The following is a 17,441-nucleotide window of genomic DNA, read 5'->3' as shown; positions in this document are numbered from 1 at the left end:
CACTCTTCTTTCTGCCCGTTTGTAATTAGGTTTGTTTGTGTAATTGTCCATAATAAATGATAGAATATTGAGTCATTACAAAAACAATCATTTTAAAGCACAGTTTAATGTTTTTCTCTAAAATAAGGTTATCTTGAAATTAGATACTAACAAGAGCTCCCTGAAATTAGCTGCTCCTTCTCAGGAATTAAGGGAAGTCAGAGCATTTCTTAAAATTGTATTAAAGGCAGCACTGAAATACAAGAAGATTCCTGTTACTACTAACCTCTAGACTGTAAGCTCCTTGTGGGCAGAGAATGTGTCTGTTTATTGTTGTATTGCACTTTTCCAAGCACTTAGTATAGTGTTCTGCACAAAATAAGCACTCAGTAAATATGATTGATTGATTGATTGATTGAATTGAATGAATGAATGACCTGCTCAGCTAAAGGGACTATCCTGCTAGGAACAATTATCAAGAGGACCACACACTGGGATCATGGCGTTCCACAGATCCTCTATATTGGAGTGGCCCATTGATTCTTCTCATGCCAGAGTGCACACTGTCTCAGCATATTCCGGAAGACAGGCCCCTGATAGTGAAGAGTTGTGCCTCTTGCAGCCAAAGAAATTCAAACTCCTAGATGCTTTCCGGACTCCTTCTCATAATTCCCAGTCCATCAAAGAATCCTGCATGCTCAGCAAGTACCTCCTTTCTTTTGCCAATAGTATGTGGGAACATGTGGCATTCTCTTCTCAGGAAATCACTTCTCGAAAGAAATTCTTTTCCTGATAATGTTAACAGTACTGATTCCTCCCTTTTGTCGATAGATTGATTGATTCATTCATATTTATTCAGTGCTTACTGTGTGTAGATCGCTGTACTAAGCACTTGGGAGCTTACTTGGGAGTACACTTGGGAGTGTACTAAGCACTTGCTAAGCACTTGGCAAAATCTTTGCCAATAGTATGTGGGAACTATACTACAGAGAAGCAGCGTGGCTTAGTGGAAAGAGCCCGGGCTTGGGAGTCAGGGGTCGTGGGTTCTAATCCCAGCTCTGCCATTTGTCAGCTGTGTGACTGTGGGCAAGTCACTTAACTTCTCTATGCCTCAGTTACCTCATCTGTAAAATGGGGATGAAGACTGTGAGCCTCACTTGGGACAACCTGATTACCCTTTACCCCAGCGCTTAGAACAGTGCTCTGCACATAGTAAGCGCTTAACAAATACCAACATTATTATTATTATTATGAACATGTGGCATTCTCTTCTCAGGAAATCACTTCTCGAAATAAATTATTTTCCTGATGATGTTAACAGTACCGATTCCTCTCTTTTGTCAATAGATTGATTAATTGATTCATTCATTCATATTTATTCAGTGCTTAGTGTGTGTAGATCACTGTACTAAGCACTTGGGAAAGTGCAACCCAGCAATAAACAATGACATTCCCTGCCCACAACGAGCAACACACATAAATAAAATTACACAGATATGTGTAATATCTATGTGTGTATATCTGTATATATGCAGATATCAACACACATAAATAAAATTACAGATATGTACATAAGTGCCATGTGAGGAGGAGAGAGCAAAAGGGAGCAAATCGGCAAAGCAGAAGGGAGTGGCGATGAGGAAAAATGGGTCTTAGTCTGGAAAGTCCTCTTCGAGAAGATGTGCCTTCAATAGGCTTTGAAGGAGGGGAGAGTATTTGTCAGATTTGAGAAGAGTGGGGATTCCAGGCCAGAGGCAGGATGTGGGCTAGGGGTCAGCAGCAGGACAGGCAAGATCGAGGCACAGTGAGAAGATTAGCACTAGAGGATCAAAGCATGCGGGCTGAGTTGTAGAAGGTTGATAGTCTATAGGAACTCATTTCTTGAGAGATCTTTGTTTTGATGCTAATGTGTGTGAACCTTCTCTCTGAGTAATTCCAGAGATGACCACAGTGTCTCCCCTGGACTGATGCGGGTATGTTGCTGCTGCTATTCTGCAGCTGGCATGCCATGTGCCAAGTGGTCCCCCTGGAACCACGGGTAACAACTTCCACATCTGGTCACTACATATCCAGATTTCTCAGGTTTCTGGACTTGAGGATCCTTCAATGGAATAAAAGGTGGGCTGAGTTTACTGTGTTTGCAGTCCCAATATCTGGCCTCCTGGGCTGAAATGTGGCCCTTAATGATAGTGCAGATGTGTGTCCTCAGGTCCCTGTCAGCCTTAATATAGCTCAACTGCTACTCCAGTATCAAGGCTGCCCAGATCTTGAGTCAGTCCTCTTGTCGTATACAGAGCTTCCTGTGGCTTTTCTAAAATCTTTTCTCCCTGCCTCATGAGCTGGTATCTGACCCTGAATACCTCTGAGATTCATAAGGCCCTGGCATCGGAACTGCAGTTGGGATAAATTTAATTTAAATGCAGAAACTGGGGGATCTAGACTGACTTTGGTTCCAGGCATTTTGGAAAATTTTGAATAGCCTGGGATTCTGAGAAAGTGCTCTCTTATTAGGACCCCCAAAGCCAAGGAATCCCTTCTCTAAAGGATGCCTTTGATGGTTCTCTTTTACTAATGGATCCCTGTATTTTCAGGTTTATCTCAATCAAAGAGATTAGCACAGTCAATCAATCATATGTATTGAGTGTTTAGTGTGTGCAGAGCACTGTACTAAGCGCTTGTGAGTACAATATAACAGATACATTCCCCTCCTACAACAAGCTTACAGTCTAGAGGACAAGCTTATAGTCTAGAAGATAAATTGTCATCAATGTCATCTCGTAGTGTTTATTAAGGACTTATTTGCATGTGATGCCATACAAGGCCACTGTACAAAGAAAACAAATATCATTTCTCTTTTCTGATGTTACTTCACTGTTTTAGTGAGAAATTCATTATGTACACTCAGTAAACCTCTGTGGGGGTTACATTCTAAACAAACTCCCCTATAAGGAAACATAGGCACATCATGACCACCACCATATGAGTTTGTACAGCCATTTCTTATGACATTGTGTCATGCTCTATACAGAATGTTGTTTATGTTTCCTGTGTAATTCTCAGAAGAATCAATCAACAGTATTTATAGAGAAGCAGTGTAGCGTAGTGGATAGAACAAGGGCTTGGGAATGAGAAAGACCTGGGTTCTAATCCTTGTTTTCACACTTATCTGCTGTGTGACCTTGGGCAAGATATTTCAGTTCTCTGTGCCTCAGTTACCTCTTCTGTAAAATGGGGATTAAAACTGTGAGCCCCACGTGGATGTAGACTGTGGCCAACTGGATTTGCTTGTATCTATCCCAGTCCTTAATACAATGCTTGGCACAGAGTAAGCACTTCACAAATGCTGTTGAAAAAAAATATTGACCCACTGTGTGCAGAGCACTATACTAAGCTCATAGTGCACTTAAAAAATTTGAATATATGATCCCTGTCCTTAAGGGGCTGACAGTCTAGCAAAGGATACAGGCACTTAAATAAATTACAGTTAAGGGGAGTAATAAACAAAATATGTACATAAGTGGTATGGGGGCTTTGTTAACTTAAGTGCTTAGATGGCATGGAATGGCCGAAATGGCCACTGGGGGATATAAGGTGAAATGACTAAAGATTTCTGGGGAAAGCCTCCTGAAGAAGGTGTGATCTTGCAGTGTCTTTGAAAATAAGGAGGACTATGGTCTGTAGAGAGTTGCCAGCCATGTAGAAGAGCAAGAGGTCACTGGTGGGAGAGACAGTGAGGCACAATGAATAGTGGAACTTGAGAGGAACGAAGAGTGTGAGCTGAAGTGTGGTGGGAAAAGATAGTAAATAAATATAAAAAAGATTGCTGACAGGGTTTAAAAATCGATGGGAAGAAGTGGGGAGACATACAAAACAATATTTTAGAAAAATAATCTGAGTAACATAATGAGGTATGGAAAAGAAGGGGGAAGTGCTGGAGGCAGAGCGATCAATGAGGAGTCTGTTGCAATGTATTGCTGGGATGTGGCAACTGCTTGATCCATCATATTGGCCTCATTGATGGAGAGAAAGGGATGGATTCTGGAAAAGGTAGAGGGTAAACCAATAGCTGGAAGCCAGAATGTAGTGGTTGAAACACAGGGAGAAGTCAGAGGCAATGCCAAAGTTACAGACTTGACAGACAGGGAGGATGGTAGTGGTGTTAACTGTTATGGGAAAAGGGGGTTAGGAGACAATTCAAGGAAAAATTGAGAGGTCTAGCTGTAGCTGTAATGAGCTGGAAGTACCAGTAGGACATTATATATTGGTGGTATTTGTTAAGCGCTTACTATGTGCAAAGCTCTGTTCTAAGTGCTGGGGGGTTACAAGGTGATCAGGTTGTCCCACATGGGGCTCACAGTTTTTAATTCCCATTTTACAGATGAGGTAACTGAGGCACAGATAAGTTAAGTGACTTGCCCAAAGTCACACAGCTGGCAAGCGGCGGAGCCAGGATTAGAACCCATGACCTCTGACTCCCAAGCCTGGGCTCTTTCCACTGAGTCATGCTGCTTCTTCACGTAGAGTTGTTCTGGAGGCAAAGCGAAATGTGATTTTGCAGAAAAGCAAAAAAAAAGTCACTTAACTTCTCTGTGCCTCAGTTACATCATCTGTAAAGTGGGGATTGAGGCTAATGAGCCCCACTTGGGACAACCTGATAACCTTGTGTCTATCCCAGTGCTTAGAACAGTGCTCCGCACATAGTAAGCGCTTAACAAATATAATTATTATTATTGTTGTCACTAAAGCGGTGTGGGCGGGGAGGGAAAGCACCCCAAGGGAGTGAGTGTAAATTGAGAAGAAAAGGATACCCTGAATACAGCCTTGAAGGGCCCCCACTGATAGGGTTTGGGGCCAGCCGGGGTGAGGTTTGGAATAGCAAGACAGTGGCATGAAGAACCAGGAAGGAACTGTGTGGGCAAAACCAAGGTTAGATGGTGTTTCTAGCAGAATGAAGTAGTCCACAATGTCCAGTGCAGCCAAGAGGGAGAGGAGGATTAGAATGCAGTAAGTTCCATTAGATTGGTTCAGAAAGCAGTCATTGGTGATGTTGGAGAGAATGGTTTCAGTAGAGTGAAGGGGAAAAAACAGATTGCAGAGAGCGAAGGAGGGAGCTGGAGCTTCAAAGCTCTCCTTGACTTCAAAGCTTTCCATCACCTTGCCCCCTCCTACCTCACCTTCCTTCTCTCTTTCTACCGCCCACCCCGTACACTCTGCTCCTCTGCCGCTCACCTCCTCACTGTCCCCCATTCACGCCTATCCTGCCGTCGACCCTGGCCCACATCCTACCGTTGTCCTGGAATGCCCTCCCTCCTCATGTCTGCCAAACTCTCTTCCCCTCTTCAAAGCCCTACTGAGAACTCATCTCCTCCAAGAGGCCTTCCCAGACTGAGCCCCACCTTTGCCTCTCTTCCCCCTCCCATCCCATTCCCCCTCCCCACCCTCAGCTCTTCCCCCTTCCCCTCTCCTCAGCACTGTGCTCATTTGTATGTATTATTTATTACCCTATTGATTTTGTTAATGAGGTGTACATCCCCTTGATTCTATTTATCTTGATGATGTCATGTTTTTGTTTTGTTCTGTTTTGCTTTGCTGTCTTCCCCGTTTAGACTGTGAGCCCATCATTGGGCAGGGATTGTCTCTAACTGTTGCCGAATTGTACATTCCAAGTGCTTAGTATAGTGATCTGCACATAGTAAGTGTTCAATAAATACTATTGAATGAATGAATGAATGAATAAATGAATGAATGAATGAGAAAAGGAAGTGGAGGCAGCAAGGTATATTCTATACCTATTCAAGGAGTTTGGACAGGATTTGGAGAAGGGAGATAGTAATAGCTTGATAATCCAATGGGGTCGAGAGAAGATTATTCTTTTTTAGAGTAGGGGAGACTTGAGTGTATTTGAAAGCAGAGGAGGAAGAGCCATTAGAGAATCAGCAGTTGAAGATAGGAGTCTGGGAGAAAAGGGGGGCCCAAGTGTTTTTTAGAGGAAAAGAAAGGATGGGGTTTAGAGGCCCAGATGGAGGGCAGGTGGAAGAACATTTTCTAATGACCTAGCTATGTTCTATCCAAAATATGTAGTGAACGCATAGCTTTAGGAAGAACCAAAAATATTTAGGCTTTGAAAATTCACTTGGAATACCCAGATTTCTCATATGCTGTCCATTCGAGTGAATCAGTGAATTGAATCATCTGTGGAAAATGGAAGACAGTGCTTCAACTGTATAAATTTGCAGCTAAGCTTCTTGCATCTGTATTTTTGTATCTGTGGAGGAGAAATCATTTCAACTATTACATCTTCGATAAAGATGATGCCTAACTGGACAGCATTTGAAACTCCAGGAAGACAGATGCTGAGCTAATCAGCTATGGGAAGTGAGTAAAAATACATGCATCTTTTATCTGTTTTATTTCAATCATGATCTGGTCTTCTTTCTTTCTATAGTTGATGGACTAGACAAGGCTTCAATCGCAAATTCAGACGGACCCACAACAGGTTCTCAAACACCTCCCTTCAAGAGAAAGGGGAAACTGTCCACCATAGGCAAAATCTTTAAGCCTTGGAAATGGAGAAAAAAGAAGACCAGTGACAAGTTTAGAGAAACCTCAGCAGGTATGTGTGTGTGTGAAAGAAAGAGAGAGCCCAAACCTGTCATCATTTTTATCTCCCCCACAAAATTAACTCTTTTAATATGAGGATAATTTAAGATCTCAGAGTCAAGTAGATTATTTTGAAAATTTTATCCATCACCCTGAAAATTATTCTTTTGCAGGCAGTTTCCAAATTTGTTATTCATTATTGTCTATAAATTGTTAACAAAAGAGGGGAGTGCATATACATATATACATATTTATGTATGTATGCATATTATGTATATGTGTGTACATATTTTTTTAAACCTCATATCTGAGCATCAGATATCCTGAATATTTTAAGCTATGCAGTCAGTCATCCATGGTTTTATCTCCTTTGTCTAGACCTTGGGATTCTGATTCGGGGCAAGCTCAAAAGTATTCCATCTAGAGTTGCAGGGGAAAGCGAGATATCTGGGTTGTGCTTGGGATACCAGAGGACCCTAGAGTGTCACCTCTGGATAAGAAAGCATCCCAGGCACTGTATTGCTTTCCATATTTTGCTGGAGTCTTGTGCAGGTGAAATGAAATAATTGATGTGAAAATACTGTAGAAAAACAATTTCTATACAAATTCAAGATATCGCATTTGTTGCGGTCCCAGCCTCAGAGTTAGCGGGAGAGGACAGCTGTGTCTCATTTCTGATCTGGGGTGATGCCCAGGAAACCTCCCCAGTTTGAAAATAGGGAGAGGTCAAAAAAATCACAGTTCTCTAAAATAGGCTTGATCTGTAATCTGTGACTGATGTGGGAAGGGGGTGGTAAGGCGACCAATAGAAGGGAAGGGAGTTCGTTTTCCCTGACTGCTACAGAACCCAATCCTAGGCCTCCAGAATTTGCTTTCTCAACTGTGGTAGCATTATAGAACAATAAAGTTGAAAAAGTGTTGTTTTGTCCTTTCGTGACATTCAAAACACATACAGTGTAAGAGTGTGGAAAAATTGCTTGTGTCATTTAATTTTAACACCCTACAGTGTGCTAGGTATTACATAAAACGTAGGTTTCAACACAGTAGCTAGTGGAATCATCATCCAAAGCTTGGGGTAAATTTTAGGTTGTACAGCTCCAGAAAGGCCTAGCGTTCTGCTCTACTGTGCCTCATTCATTAAAATGGTGGTCCTCACACTATCTTGACATGCCTTTAACGTGTCTTTGTCTTTAAACCCCAGCATAGTGATAAAAGATAAAATTTATGTAGTGAAAAGTCCCTTTTGGAGGACCATCTAAACATACCAAATAATGAAGTGCCCAACAAATGACTGGGTATTAGTTTGTTCGCAATTTACTCTACCCAATCCTACCACCTTAAATAACGCTCACTCTCGCACAGCCTAACCTAATGCTTTTTATGCCTTCCAAGGTTACGGAGCATCCCTGGGCTGTCTTCAGACAGAGCTGTCCTTTGCTCTGCAGCTGTGGAATAAAAATATACTCTGTCCCAGTTAAGGTGAAAGAAATATCTAGCAGAGAAGAGAACACCCTGATTGAACCTTCAGGCACTGCTGCATCTGCAGCTGCATAAATAAACTACATAGAGTAATACTATTTAAGGAGAAAGACTTAGATAGTCTTAGCCCGGGAAGCCTTAAAAAACAACAGAGCTATTGGGTTAGTCTGCCCATTGCTGAATTCCCCACTGTGAGCAAGCTAGGGTACTTGGGGAGGTGTATTAACTCTAGGGCTGAAAACCTTAGGGACCTGAAAGAGTTCAGACACTTCCCTAAGTACCCACCTCACTCCTAGGATTCACTTTAACATAGGAGAGAAGCTGTCTGGTTATTTGGAGCTTGTGAAATTCAGCGGAAGCAGCCCTGCCTGAAATGTGGGTAGGAACAGTAAAATAGCACTGCTCTGAATCTGAATCTCTGCTGTTATCATCGTTATGCCCTCTGGTAGTCATCTTCATCCACTCTCTCCTCTTGGTTACTTTGCTCCTTCTAGATAAACCATATTTAGGCTGTAATACATTTAAACTCCTTCTCCCCCTCCCCCCTTTTTTTCAGAGTCAAGATAAACTCACTTGGAGTGCTCTGCACACAGAAGCACTCAATAAATACCACTGGTTGATTGATTACTACTAGAGATGGGACTTCATTATATAATTCAGCAAAGGAATCAATCAAAAGTCCCTGATCCCTTTTCTCATTCTTAATTTGTTCAAGATATCTTTGACTTGGGGCCCAAAATTGTGTTTGTCTTTATGACACTCAGATAAGTTCTGCCATCTAGACTGCAGAAAACAGCAAAATCAAAGAGTCCTTGGAATTTCGCCTCAATAAGACAGTCATGGGTGGGTTTTTTTTTTGTTTTTTGGGGGTTGTTTTGCAAAACCATGTAGTATATGTGTATGTGTGTGTATTTATGTATTACATTTGTCTGTATGGTCTCTAAACTGTAAAGACAATTGCTAATATTTTGTACTTGTTGCTTTATTTCAAAAACAAGTTGTTCTCAACTGTCCTCATGTCAGCTGTTCCATTTTTAGCAGCTCTGAATATTTATTTTAAGGCTTAGATTTCTATCGTGCTTTGGAATAAACCAAGAAGATGTAAAACACAAATACATTAATAGGCTTAGTGGAGTAGCATAACTTAATCATCCTCACTTTGAGAAGAGCAGATGTTAGCTCTTTAGTGAAAAGACACAGGTAGGCAAACCCCAGAGTCAGACCTTGCAGCTGGAGCTGACAGATTTCTCTGTAGAAGTGGGCCACCTAGATCCTCTCAAGTGTACTAATTCACACTTCTCCCCTGACCCAAGAGTGGAATCAGTGCATAAGAGGTAGAGGATGCATTCTGTTCAAGATGCCTCTACTTAAGATTCTCTTCAGGGCTTTCAGGAAGCATGCACCTAGAAGAACTGCTTTCTAAGCCCTGCTGCCCAGGACACAAGTCACAAGGGAGATATGTCCATGGGTTTTCTGGAAGAGGGGAAGTTACAAAGCCAACCATGTAAAATTGGGGTATCAGTTGGGAAATGGCTCACTTGTAGTTTGGGAATTCCAGAGTGGAATGTTTTATCTGATGGTGGTAGATTCGTTGATATCTTCATGACTTCCCAAGCAGATCCAGAAGCCAGTTTGGAAGCATGGGATACCAACCCTTTCCTTCCATTGACATCATTTCAAAATTCATATTGAGCTTGTAAGAGAAATGAGTTTTTATGAGAATCCTTATGGCTAGTTTTAAAATATGAGATTTTGTAAAGTTGTATGCTGCTCTAACAGTCTTATGGAAGTGGGATTTTGAATTGACATTGAGTATCATTGCCCTTGTGCTCGGAAACCTGTACCAAGCTTGTCAGGTTGATATAATCTTCATGAAGCACACAGAAAGTTCTGAATGGAATTGAACTTTTCTTTTTCCTTATACACCCAGAAGCATTGGTTCAAGGCTTTTGAAGGGATTAAAAAAGTTTTGTAAATGTATGTTTCAGTATATATATATCTTTCAATATATATCAATGTATATATCTTTCTAGGTGTATATGAACGTATAAGTACTCATGACGGACTGACTCCATCTGCATTTAAACTGTTGTAATGAAAATTACTATGGTGATCAGATATCAGAGATTTGTGCCCAGAGCCCAATAAACAGTGCATTTTTGCCATTAATTAATCATATTTGTGGATCATGCATCCCCGCTCTGAGGGGAAACTTCATTGAACAGGACAATGCACATAATAATAATAATTAATAATTATGGTACTTATTAAGTGTTTACTGTAATGCCAAGCGCTGTTCTAAGCACTGGGGTAGATACAAGTTAATCTGGTTGGACACAGTCCCTGTCCCACATGGGTTCACAGTTTTAATCCCCCATTTTACAGATGAGGTAACAGAGGCCCAGAGAGGTTAAGTGACTTGTCCAAGGTCACACAGCAGACATGTGGCAGAGACAATATTAGAACCCAGGTCCTTCTGATTCTCAGGCAAGTGGTCTATGCATCCACTAAGCCACGCTCCTCCATAGTGAAAATAATAGTCACTGCTGCCTTTCATAATTAAAGAGGATACTCCTTCAGTGTTGCTACCTGTTTCAGATTTCTTACTGTGAAGGAGCAGGAAAGGATATGCAGAATCATCTCAGTGGTGTGAAATGTGCTGTCATAATTCTCTTGATCCCCTGAATTTTAACAGCAGTGTTCCTATAGTGTAAAGGCTGTCGAGATTGGGGTGTAGTCTATTTTTGCTAAGGGTTTGAAGGTGAAAGCAGCTGGATGTCATTTCAAGCTGGGTTCGCTCCTCAAATTTGCTGTCTCTTCCTTTTTCTTTCCCAGCTAGTGAGTTGGGAATAGTTATTGGAGCAAAAAAATAAAACTTCAGTGAAGGGCTGGGAAATGGAAGAGCAGTGGAAAATAGAAGGTTGAGGGAGGGAGGAGAGATGTGACGAAGGATGTTCAAAACTGGCAGAGGGTCTTTCCTCCAATCTGCTGCCTAGTATGTGCATAAGTAGAAGGGGAGTTCAATTTGTTTTATTCCCAAGTGCTTGGAAGAGTCTGAGAAAGCAAACTCCTATTGTTTAATTTCCAAGCTAATGTGGTTGTGTGTTTTCATACTAGAATGCAGGTCAGGGTCAGCATGGTAACGAACCATATCCTCAGCCCCGTCCCATGATGCTCAATGTCCCGTCCTCATGTGAACTGGTTCCCAGAGGAATGGTGTGGAAGTTTTACAGTCTGCTCTGGGGAATGTTTAACTTATCAGAGCTTGGCAGTTGAATATCATTTGCTTAAACCAGCCTTAGAAAAACTACAGTTTGTTGTTGATGCCCAAGATAGATGGTCATAGAGTACTGTTCCAGAATTGAGAATATTTCAGCAATGGGTTTTCAAAAAAAGAACCCAAGACTGTTGATATTTATAAATAAGGAACAATTAGAGTTTCTTTGCTTCAGTACTGGATCGGGCTCTTTTCTTTTTTTTTGCAGTGGAATAGAGGGGAGTATTAAGTGCTTACTATGCACTGGGCTCCCTTCTTAATTCTGGGTTAGATACAAGATAATCAGGTTGGACACAGCTCCAATGCCACATAGGGCTCACATCTTAGTCCCCATTTTACAGATGAGGAAACTAAGGCACAGAGAAGTTATGTGATTTGCCCAAGGTCACATAGCAGACAAATGGCAGAGCAGAAATTAGAACTCAGGTCCTCTGACTCCCATGCCGGGCCCATGCTATTCCTCTCCAGTGATGATGAACTGATCATTAAGATCTATTGATCAAACATATTTATTGAGTGCTTATTGTGTGAAGAGCATTGTACTAAGCGCTTGGGGGAGTACAATATAACAGGATTGGGGGAGACATTCCTTGCCCACAAGGAACAGTCCAAAGGGAGAGACAGACATTAGTATAAATAAATAAATTATGAAAATGCCATGGGGCTGAGGGTGGGATAATTAAAGGATACAAATGCAAGTGCAAGGGTGATGCAGAAGGGAATAGAAGAGGAAATGAGCTTATTCAAAGAAGGCTTCTTGGAGGAAATGTGCTTATAATGTTTTGAAAGCAGGGAGAGTGATTGTTGGATTTGAAGAGCGAGGGGATTCCAGGCCAGTGGTAGAAAGTGGGTGAGAGATCAGCGATGAGATAGATGAGATTGAGGTACATTGAGGAGGTTGGCATTAGAAGAGGGAAGTGTGTGGACTGGGTTGTAGTATGAAATCAGAGAGGTAAGATAGGAGGAGGCAAGGTAATCGAGTGCTTAAATGATGATGGTAAGAAGTTTCTGCTTGATGCAGAAGGTGGTGAGCAACCCCTGGAGGTTCTTGAGTGGGGAAACAAGGACTGAGTGGTTTTGTAGAAAAATTGATCCTGGTGACAGAGTGAAATCTGGACTGGAGTGGGGAGAGACAGGAAGCTGGGAGGTCAGCAAGGCTGATGTAATAATCAAAATGGGATAGGATAAGTGCTTGGATCAGTTTAAATGGAGAGGAAAGGGCGGATTTAAGTAATGTTGCGAAGGTAGAACTGACACGATTTGGTGGCAGACTGAATATGTAGCTTGAATGAGAGATTAGATGATAAAATAAAGGTTGACTGGATTAGAAAACATATAAATCATTAATTTGTTTCTCCCTTGGGCAACAGGAGCCCAGTTTTCCCTCAAAATAGATGAGAAAAATGTTTCCCCTCCCTTTAGATTGTGAGCCTCTTGAAGACCAGGGATCTTGTCTATTTTTTAATTCGTGTACTTTTTTCCCAGCATTTAGTATAGTACTTTGCATGTAGTAAGCGCTTAATACATAGTATTACTGCTACTACTCCTCCAAGTCCAGATTTTTACTTTTGCTGAGGCCATGAACAGACTGGCTTTCCAATCCCTGGTGCTCCCTTTGATTGCTCAGAGAGCTGGAGTGCTCACCCCAGGTAATCCTGGGTAAGCAGTGTTTTTACTCATCTCTCAGAATAACCCTGTGAGATAGAGAAGGGCAGGCCCTTTGACTCCTGCTTTTACAGAAATCTGAAGAAAACGAAGGACATAGCAAGTCAAGGGCAGAACTAAAGCTAGAACTTCCATGTCCTTACTCCTAGCCTGGTGCACTGTGGCAGAGAAGATGAAAATATATCTCATATGAGTTGCAAGCTTCTTTGGCCCCTTTAGAGTGGCTAGTGATGCTCAGGGTAAACCCCTTCAAAATGAGGCTTGGGCAATACATTACAGTTCATTTAGCCCACATCTCTAAGAGTTTTTAAGGCAGAGGAAGAGGGCCTTTAACATAGAACACTTCAAACCACTCCCAGGCATGAGGTACCCGTCATGGGGTTCGGGAGTTGGAGGGCGTGAGACTTGGGTGGTTGCTGGAAGGGGAGGGAGTAGCCAGGGGTCACTGCTGGAAAGATGAGGACCAGACTCAGCCTTTGGACTTCAAAAAGTTCAGTGGTTGGCATCTGGAACTGGTAGATCAGGACAACCTGGCATTCAAGTATTTGTTTAGTTGGCTTTTCCATTTTGTTTTGTTTCGTGGGTTTTCTTATGGTATTTGTTAAGCACTTACTGTGTGCCAGGAACTGATCTAAGCTAATCAGGTTGATCACAGTCCCTGTCTTACTGGAGCTCACAGTCTTAATCCCCATTGTATAGGTGAGGTAAGTGAAGCACAGAGAACATGAATTAGTGCTTAAGTAATAATAATTGTGATATTTGTTAAGTGCCTACTACGTGCCAGGCACTGTACTAAGTGCTGAGGTAGTTACAAGCAAATTGCTTTGGACTCAGTCCCTATCCTACATAGGGCCCTGTGATGCTTTGCATGCATGCTTTGCCCACTGCTTATGTAAGAAGATTCAGAGATTCTTTCACTATGCAAGTGAATAAGAAAGGATGTATTTTTATTTATACTAATTAAACTGCATTAGTATCAGTGACTTCATTGCCTATGAGAAATATAAACATCTCCATTAAAAATAACCCAAAGTCTTTGATTTTTTGTTATAAAATTGCTAATCTCCAAATCAGGGTCCAACAACTCTCATTATTCTACCACCATTATTCTTCAGCAAAGGAGCAGGAAATCCAGGAAGGAATTTAGTGATGCAGCCCAAACATTTAGTTATGACTTCCTTTCCTAACTCTAAATTAAAATGCCATATTCAGTGAAACAAATAAACAACAAAGCCAGATAGATCCTCATCTGAAATACCCACTCATTTTAGATTCAAATCATGACAAGGTCCTAGGGTCTTTTGTGTTTTGAAATGAACTAAATGTCTGTGCCTCATGGAACAAATAAAATACACCAAGTTCTGCCAGAACGCTACGTGCTTTGGCTAGGACCTGTGGGTGAATAAGGAAACATTCTTCTGACAACACAAGCCTGTTTGGGTATAGCGTGGTGTAGGATCAGAAGACATGATTGTGTGCATACACACGCTATCAGACATGGGTGAATCCTACAACACAAGTTTTCCTGAACATGGAATTTTTGCAGAACTCAACAGTATTGGCAATTATGTATTTTGGTCATCCACTTTTCAATCTGTTCTTGAGCAATTCACCAATGCCTTGGGTACATCTCCAAAGGGCCATGATACCTAGAGTTGAATAGAGCTCTTTATCATGGTCTCCTCCAGAATAGTAATAATCCAGCCCCAGCATGCCCTTCTTGGAAGCTCCCACCCATCATACGAGAAAAGTTTTTAAACTAAAATGCTTGCTATGAGAGTTCAGATTGGGCTCTTGGCAACCTCCAGGGACTCCTCCAGTTCCCAGATGCTCCCCCTGCTGCAACCATTCCAGATGGGGAATTGGGGGGCGGAGGTCTGCCCTGTATTGGCAGCACTCCCCTTCCCAGTCTGTGAATCCCAAGAGAGAATGGAGCAATTCTGAGGCTTCTCAGGAAGAGGGAGGGTTCAGATGGATCTGAAACTGGAATTCCTACTTAGTGTGAGTCCTGTGTGGGACAGGGATTGTGTCCAACTGGATAAAACTTGTATCTACCTCAGCTCTTAGAACGTGCTTAACACAGAGTAAGCACATAACAAATACCATTAAAAAAAGATGAAACTGATTCATCTCTGGTTCTCCCCTTCCCCAAGACCTTTCCTAGTGCAGCTTTCCATCACCCCACCAACATACTCTTCTCACCCTGCCAGCCCCCAGTTTATACAGTAGCCAGAGCCCTACCTCCTCCTACCTCTTTCGCCTCTGAGGGAAGGGGTTCAGTGGCTGTAGCAGCCCCATAATGCAGACTGTTCCTTAACCCCCCACCTCCCCAGGGACAGGGCCTGTTCTTCCCTTGAATCAAGGGGCAGAAGGATAGTGGGAGGCAAAGTAGGTTGGTGAGGCAAGCCTTGAGAGAAAGGTGAGGTGAGTGGGGAGGTGAGTGGGGAATGATTTTTGTGACAGTAAAGGTGTGACTCTGAAGGCCCAAATTAACGAAGTGTGTCCTACCTCCTAAAGGGTCCATGAGTGAGATGTGACCTCAGCCAGGATGGGAAGTCTTTTAGACCCTGAAAAATCAATCTGGAATCAATCAATCAATTAATGGTGTTTTTTGAGTATTTATTGAAAAGCAGCCTGGCATAGTGAAAAGAACATGGGTCTGAAAGACAGAGGACCTGGTTTCTAATCCTGGCCATGACAATTAGCAGGCTGTAGGCAAGTCACTTAACTTCTCTGTGCCTCAGTTTTTTCATCTGTAAAATAGGGGCTCAGTATCTGTGCTTCCTCCTATTTAGACTGTGAGCCGCACATGAGTCAGGGACCATGTCCAACCCATAAGCTTGTGTCTACCCCAGTGCTTAGAACAGTGCTTGACATATAGTAAGTGCTTAACAAATACTATAATAATTACAATTTAATGACTGTGTTAAGAGCACTGTACTAAATGCATGGGAAAATACTCTGCATACATGCATGTGCTCTGGGGGGACGTAAATGCTTATCAGTCAGTTGTATTTATTGAGTGCTTACTGACTGTATGCAGAGCCCTGTATAGTGTAGTGGGTAGAGCATGAGCCTAGGAGTCAGTAGGTCATGGATTCTAATTCTGACTCCAGCACTTGTCTGCTGTGTGATCTAGGGCAAGTCTGTCTCACTTCTGTCTCAGCTACCTCATCTCTATGATGGGGATTGAGACCGTGAGCCCCATAATAATAAGAATAATAATGATGGCATTTGTTAAGCCCTTACTATGTGCCAAGCACCGTTCTAAGTGCTGGGATAGATACAAGGTTATCAGGTTGTCCCACTTGGAGCTCACAGTCTTGATCCCCATTTTACAGATGAGGTAACTGAGGCACAGAGAAGTTAGGTAACTTGCCCAAAGTCACACAGCTGATAAGTGGCAGAGTTGGGATTAGAACCCATGACCTCTGACTCCCAAGACCGGGCTCTTTCCACTAAGCCACACTACTTCTCTGTAGGACATGGACTGTGTCCAACTTAATTACCTTGTATCTACCCCATTGCATAGTACAGTGCCTGGCACATAGTTAGTTCTTAACAAATACCACCGTTATTATCTCTGTACAAAGCGCTTGGGAGAGTACAATATAACAGATTTGGTAGACATGTTCTCTGCCTACATTGTGCTTTTAGTCTAGAGGGGGAGACAGATGTTAATGTAATTATATGAACTACAGATATGTATGTAAGTGCTGTGGGATTGAGGAAGGGGCGAGTAAAGGGGGCAAATCCAAGTGCAAGGGTGATGCAGAAGGAAGTGGGAGAAGAGGAAATGAGGGCCTAGTTGGGAAAGGCCTCTTGGAGTAGATGTGCCTTCACTAAGGCTTTGAAGGTAGGGAGAGTGACCTTCTATCGGATATGAAGAGGGAGAGTGTTCCCAGTCAGAGATAGAGCGTGGGCAAGAGGTCGGTGGCCAAATAGATAAGAAAGAGGTACATTGAGTAGGTTGGCATTAGAGCAGCAAAGTGGACAAACTGGATTGTCGTTGGAGACCAACGAGGTGAGGTAGGAGAGGACAAGATGATTGAGTGCTTTAGAGTCAATAGTAAGGAGTTTCTTCTTGATGCAGAAGTGGGTGGACAACCACTGGAGGTTGTTGAAGGCTGGGGAAACGTGGACTGAATGAACATTTTTGTAGAAAAATGATCCAGGCAGCAGAGCAAAGTAAGGACGAGGTGGGAAAGACAGGAGGCAAGACGGTCAGCAAGGAGGCTGATGCAGGAGTTAAAACGGGACAGGATTAATACTGTGGTAGCAGTTGGATGGAGAGGAAACGGTAGATTTTAATGATGTAATGAAATGTTTAAGTGGCCCAGAAGTGGTAACATAGCAGGCGTTAGGGTGTGCTTACGGCGTTGCTGCCCATTATTGTTTTACTACATTAAATACAACAAAATTCTACTGTATGACTGAGGCA

At 42.3% G+C, this 17,441-nt stretch overlaps 1 protein-coding gene across 7 annotated transcripts in view; it reads left to right on the top strand.

Moving 5' to 3' along the window:
- Positions 1-17,441, top strand: part of PHACTR2 (phosphatase and actin regulator 2) — a 212,020-nt gene that overhangs the window by 116,259 nt on the left and 78,320 nt on the right. For all 7 annotated transcript variants that reach the window (XM_039911158.1, XM_039911163.1, XM_039911157.1 and 4 more), the window contains exon 2: positions 6,425-6,592. In XM_039911158.1, coding sequence (XP_039767092.1) covers positions 6,425-6,592 — 168 coding nt within the window. The remainder of the gene's footprint in view (positions 1-6,424; positions 6,593-17,441) is intronic.

This window comes from Ornithorhynchus anatinus, chromosome 2, assembly GCF_004115215.2.
Source record: "Ornithorhynchus anatinus isolate Pmale09 chromosome 2, mOrnAna1.pri.v4, whole genome shotgun sequence".
NCBI lineage: Eukaryota > Metazoa > Chordata > Mammalia > Monotremata > Ornithorhynchidae > Ornithorhynchus > Ornithorhynchus anatinus.
The sequence above is the reverse complement of the archived record's forward strand: the minus strand, read 5'-3'. Positions and strand labels throughout refer to the sequence as shown.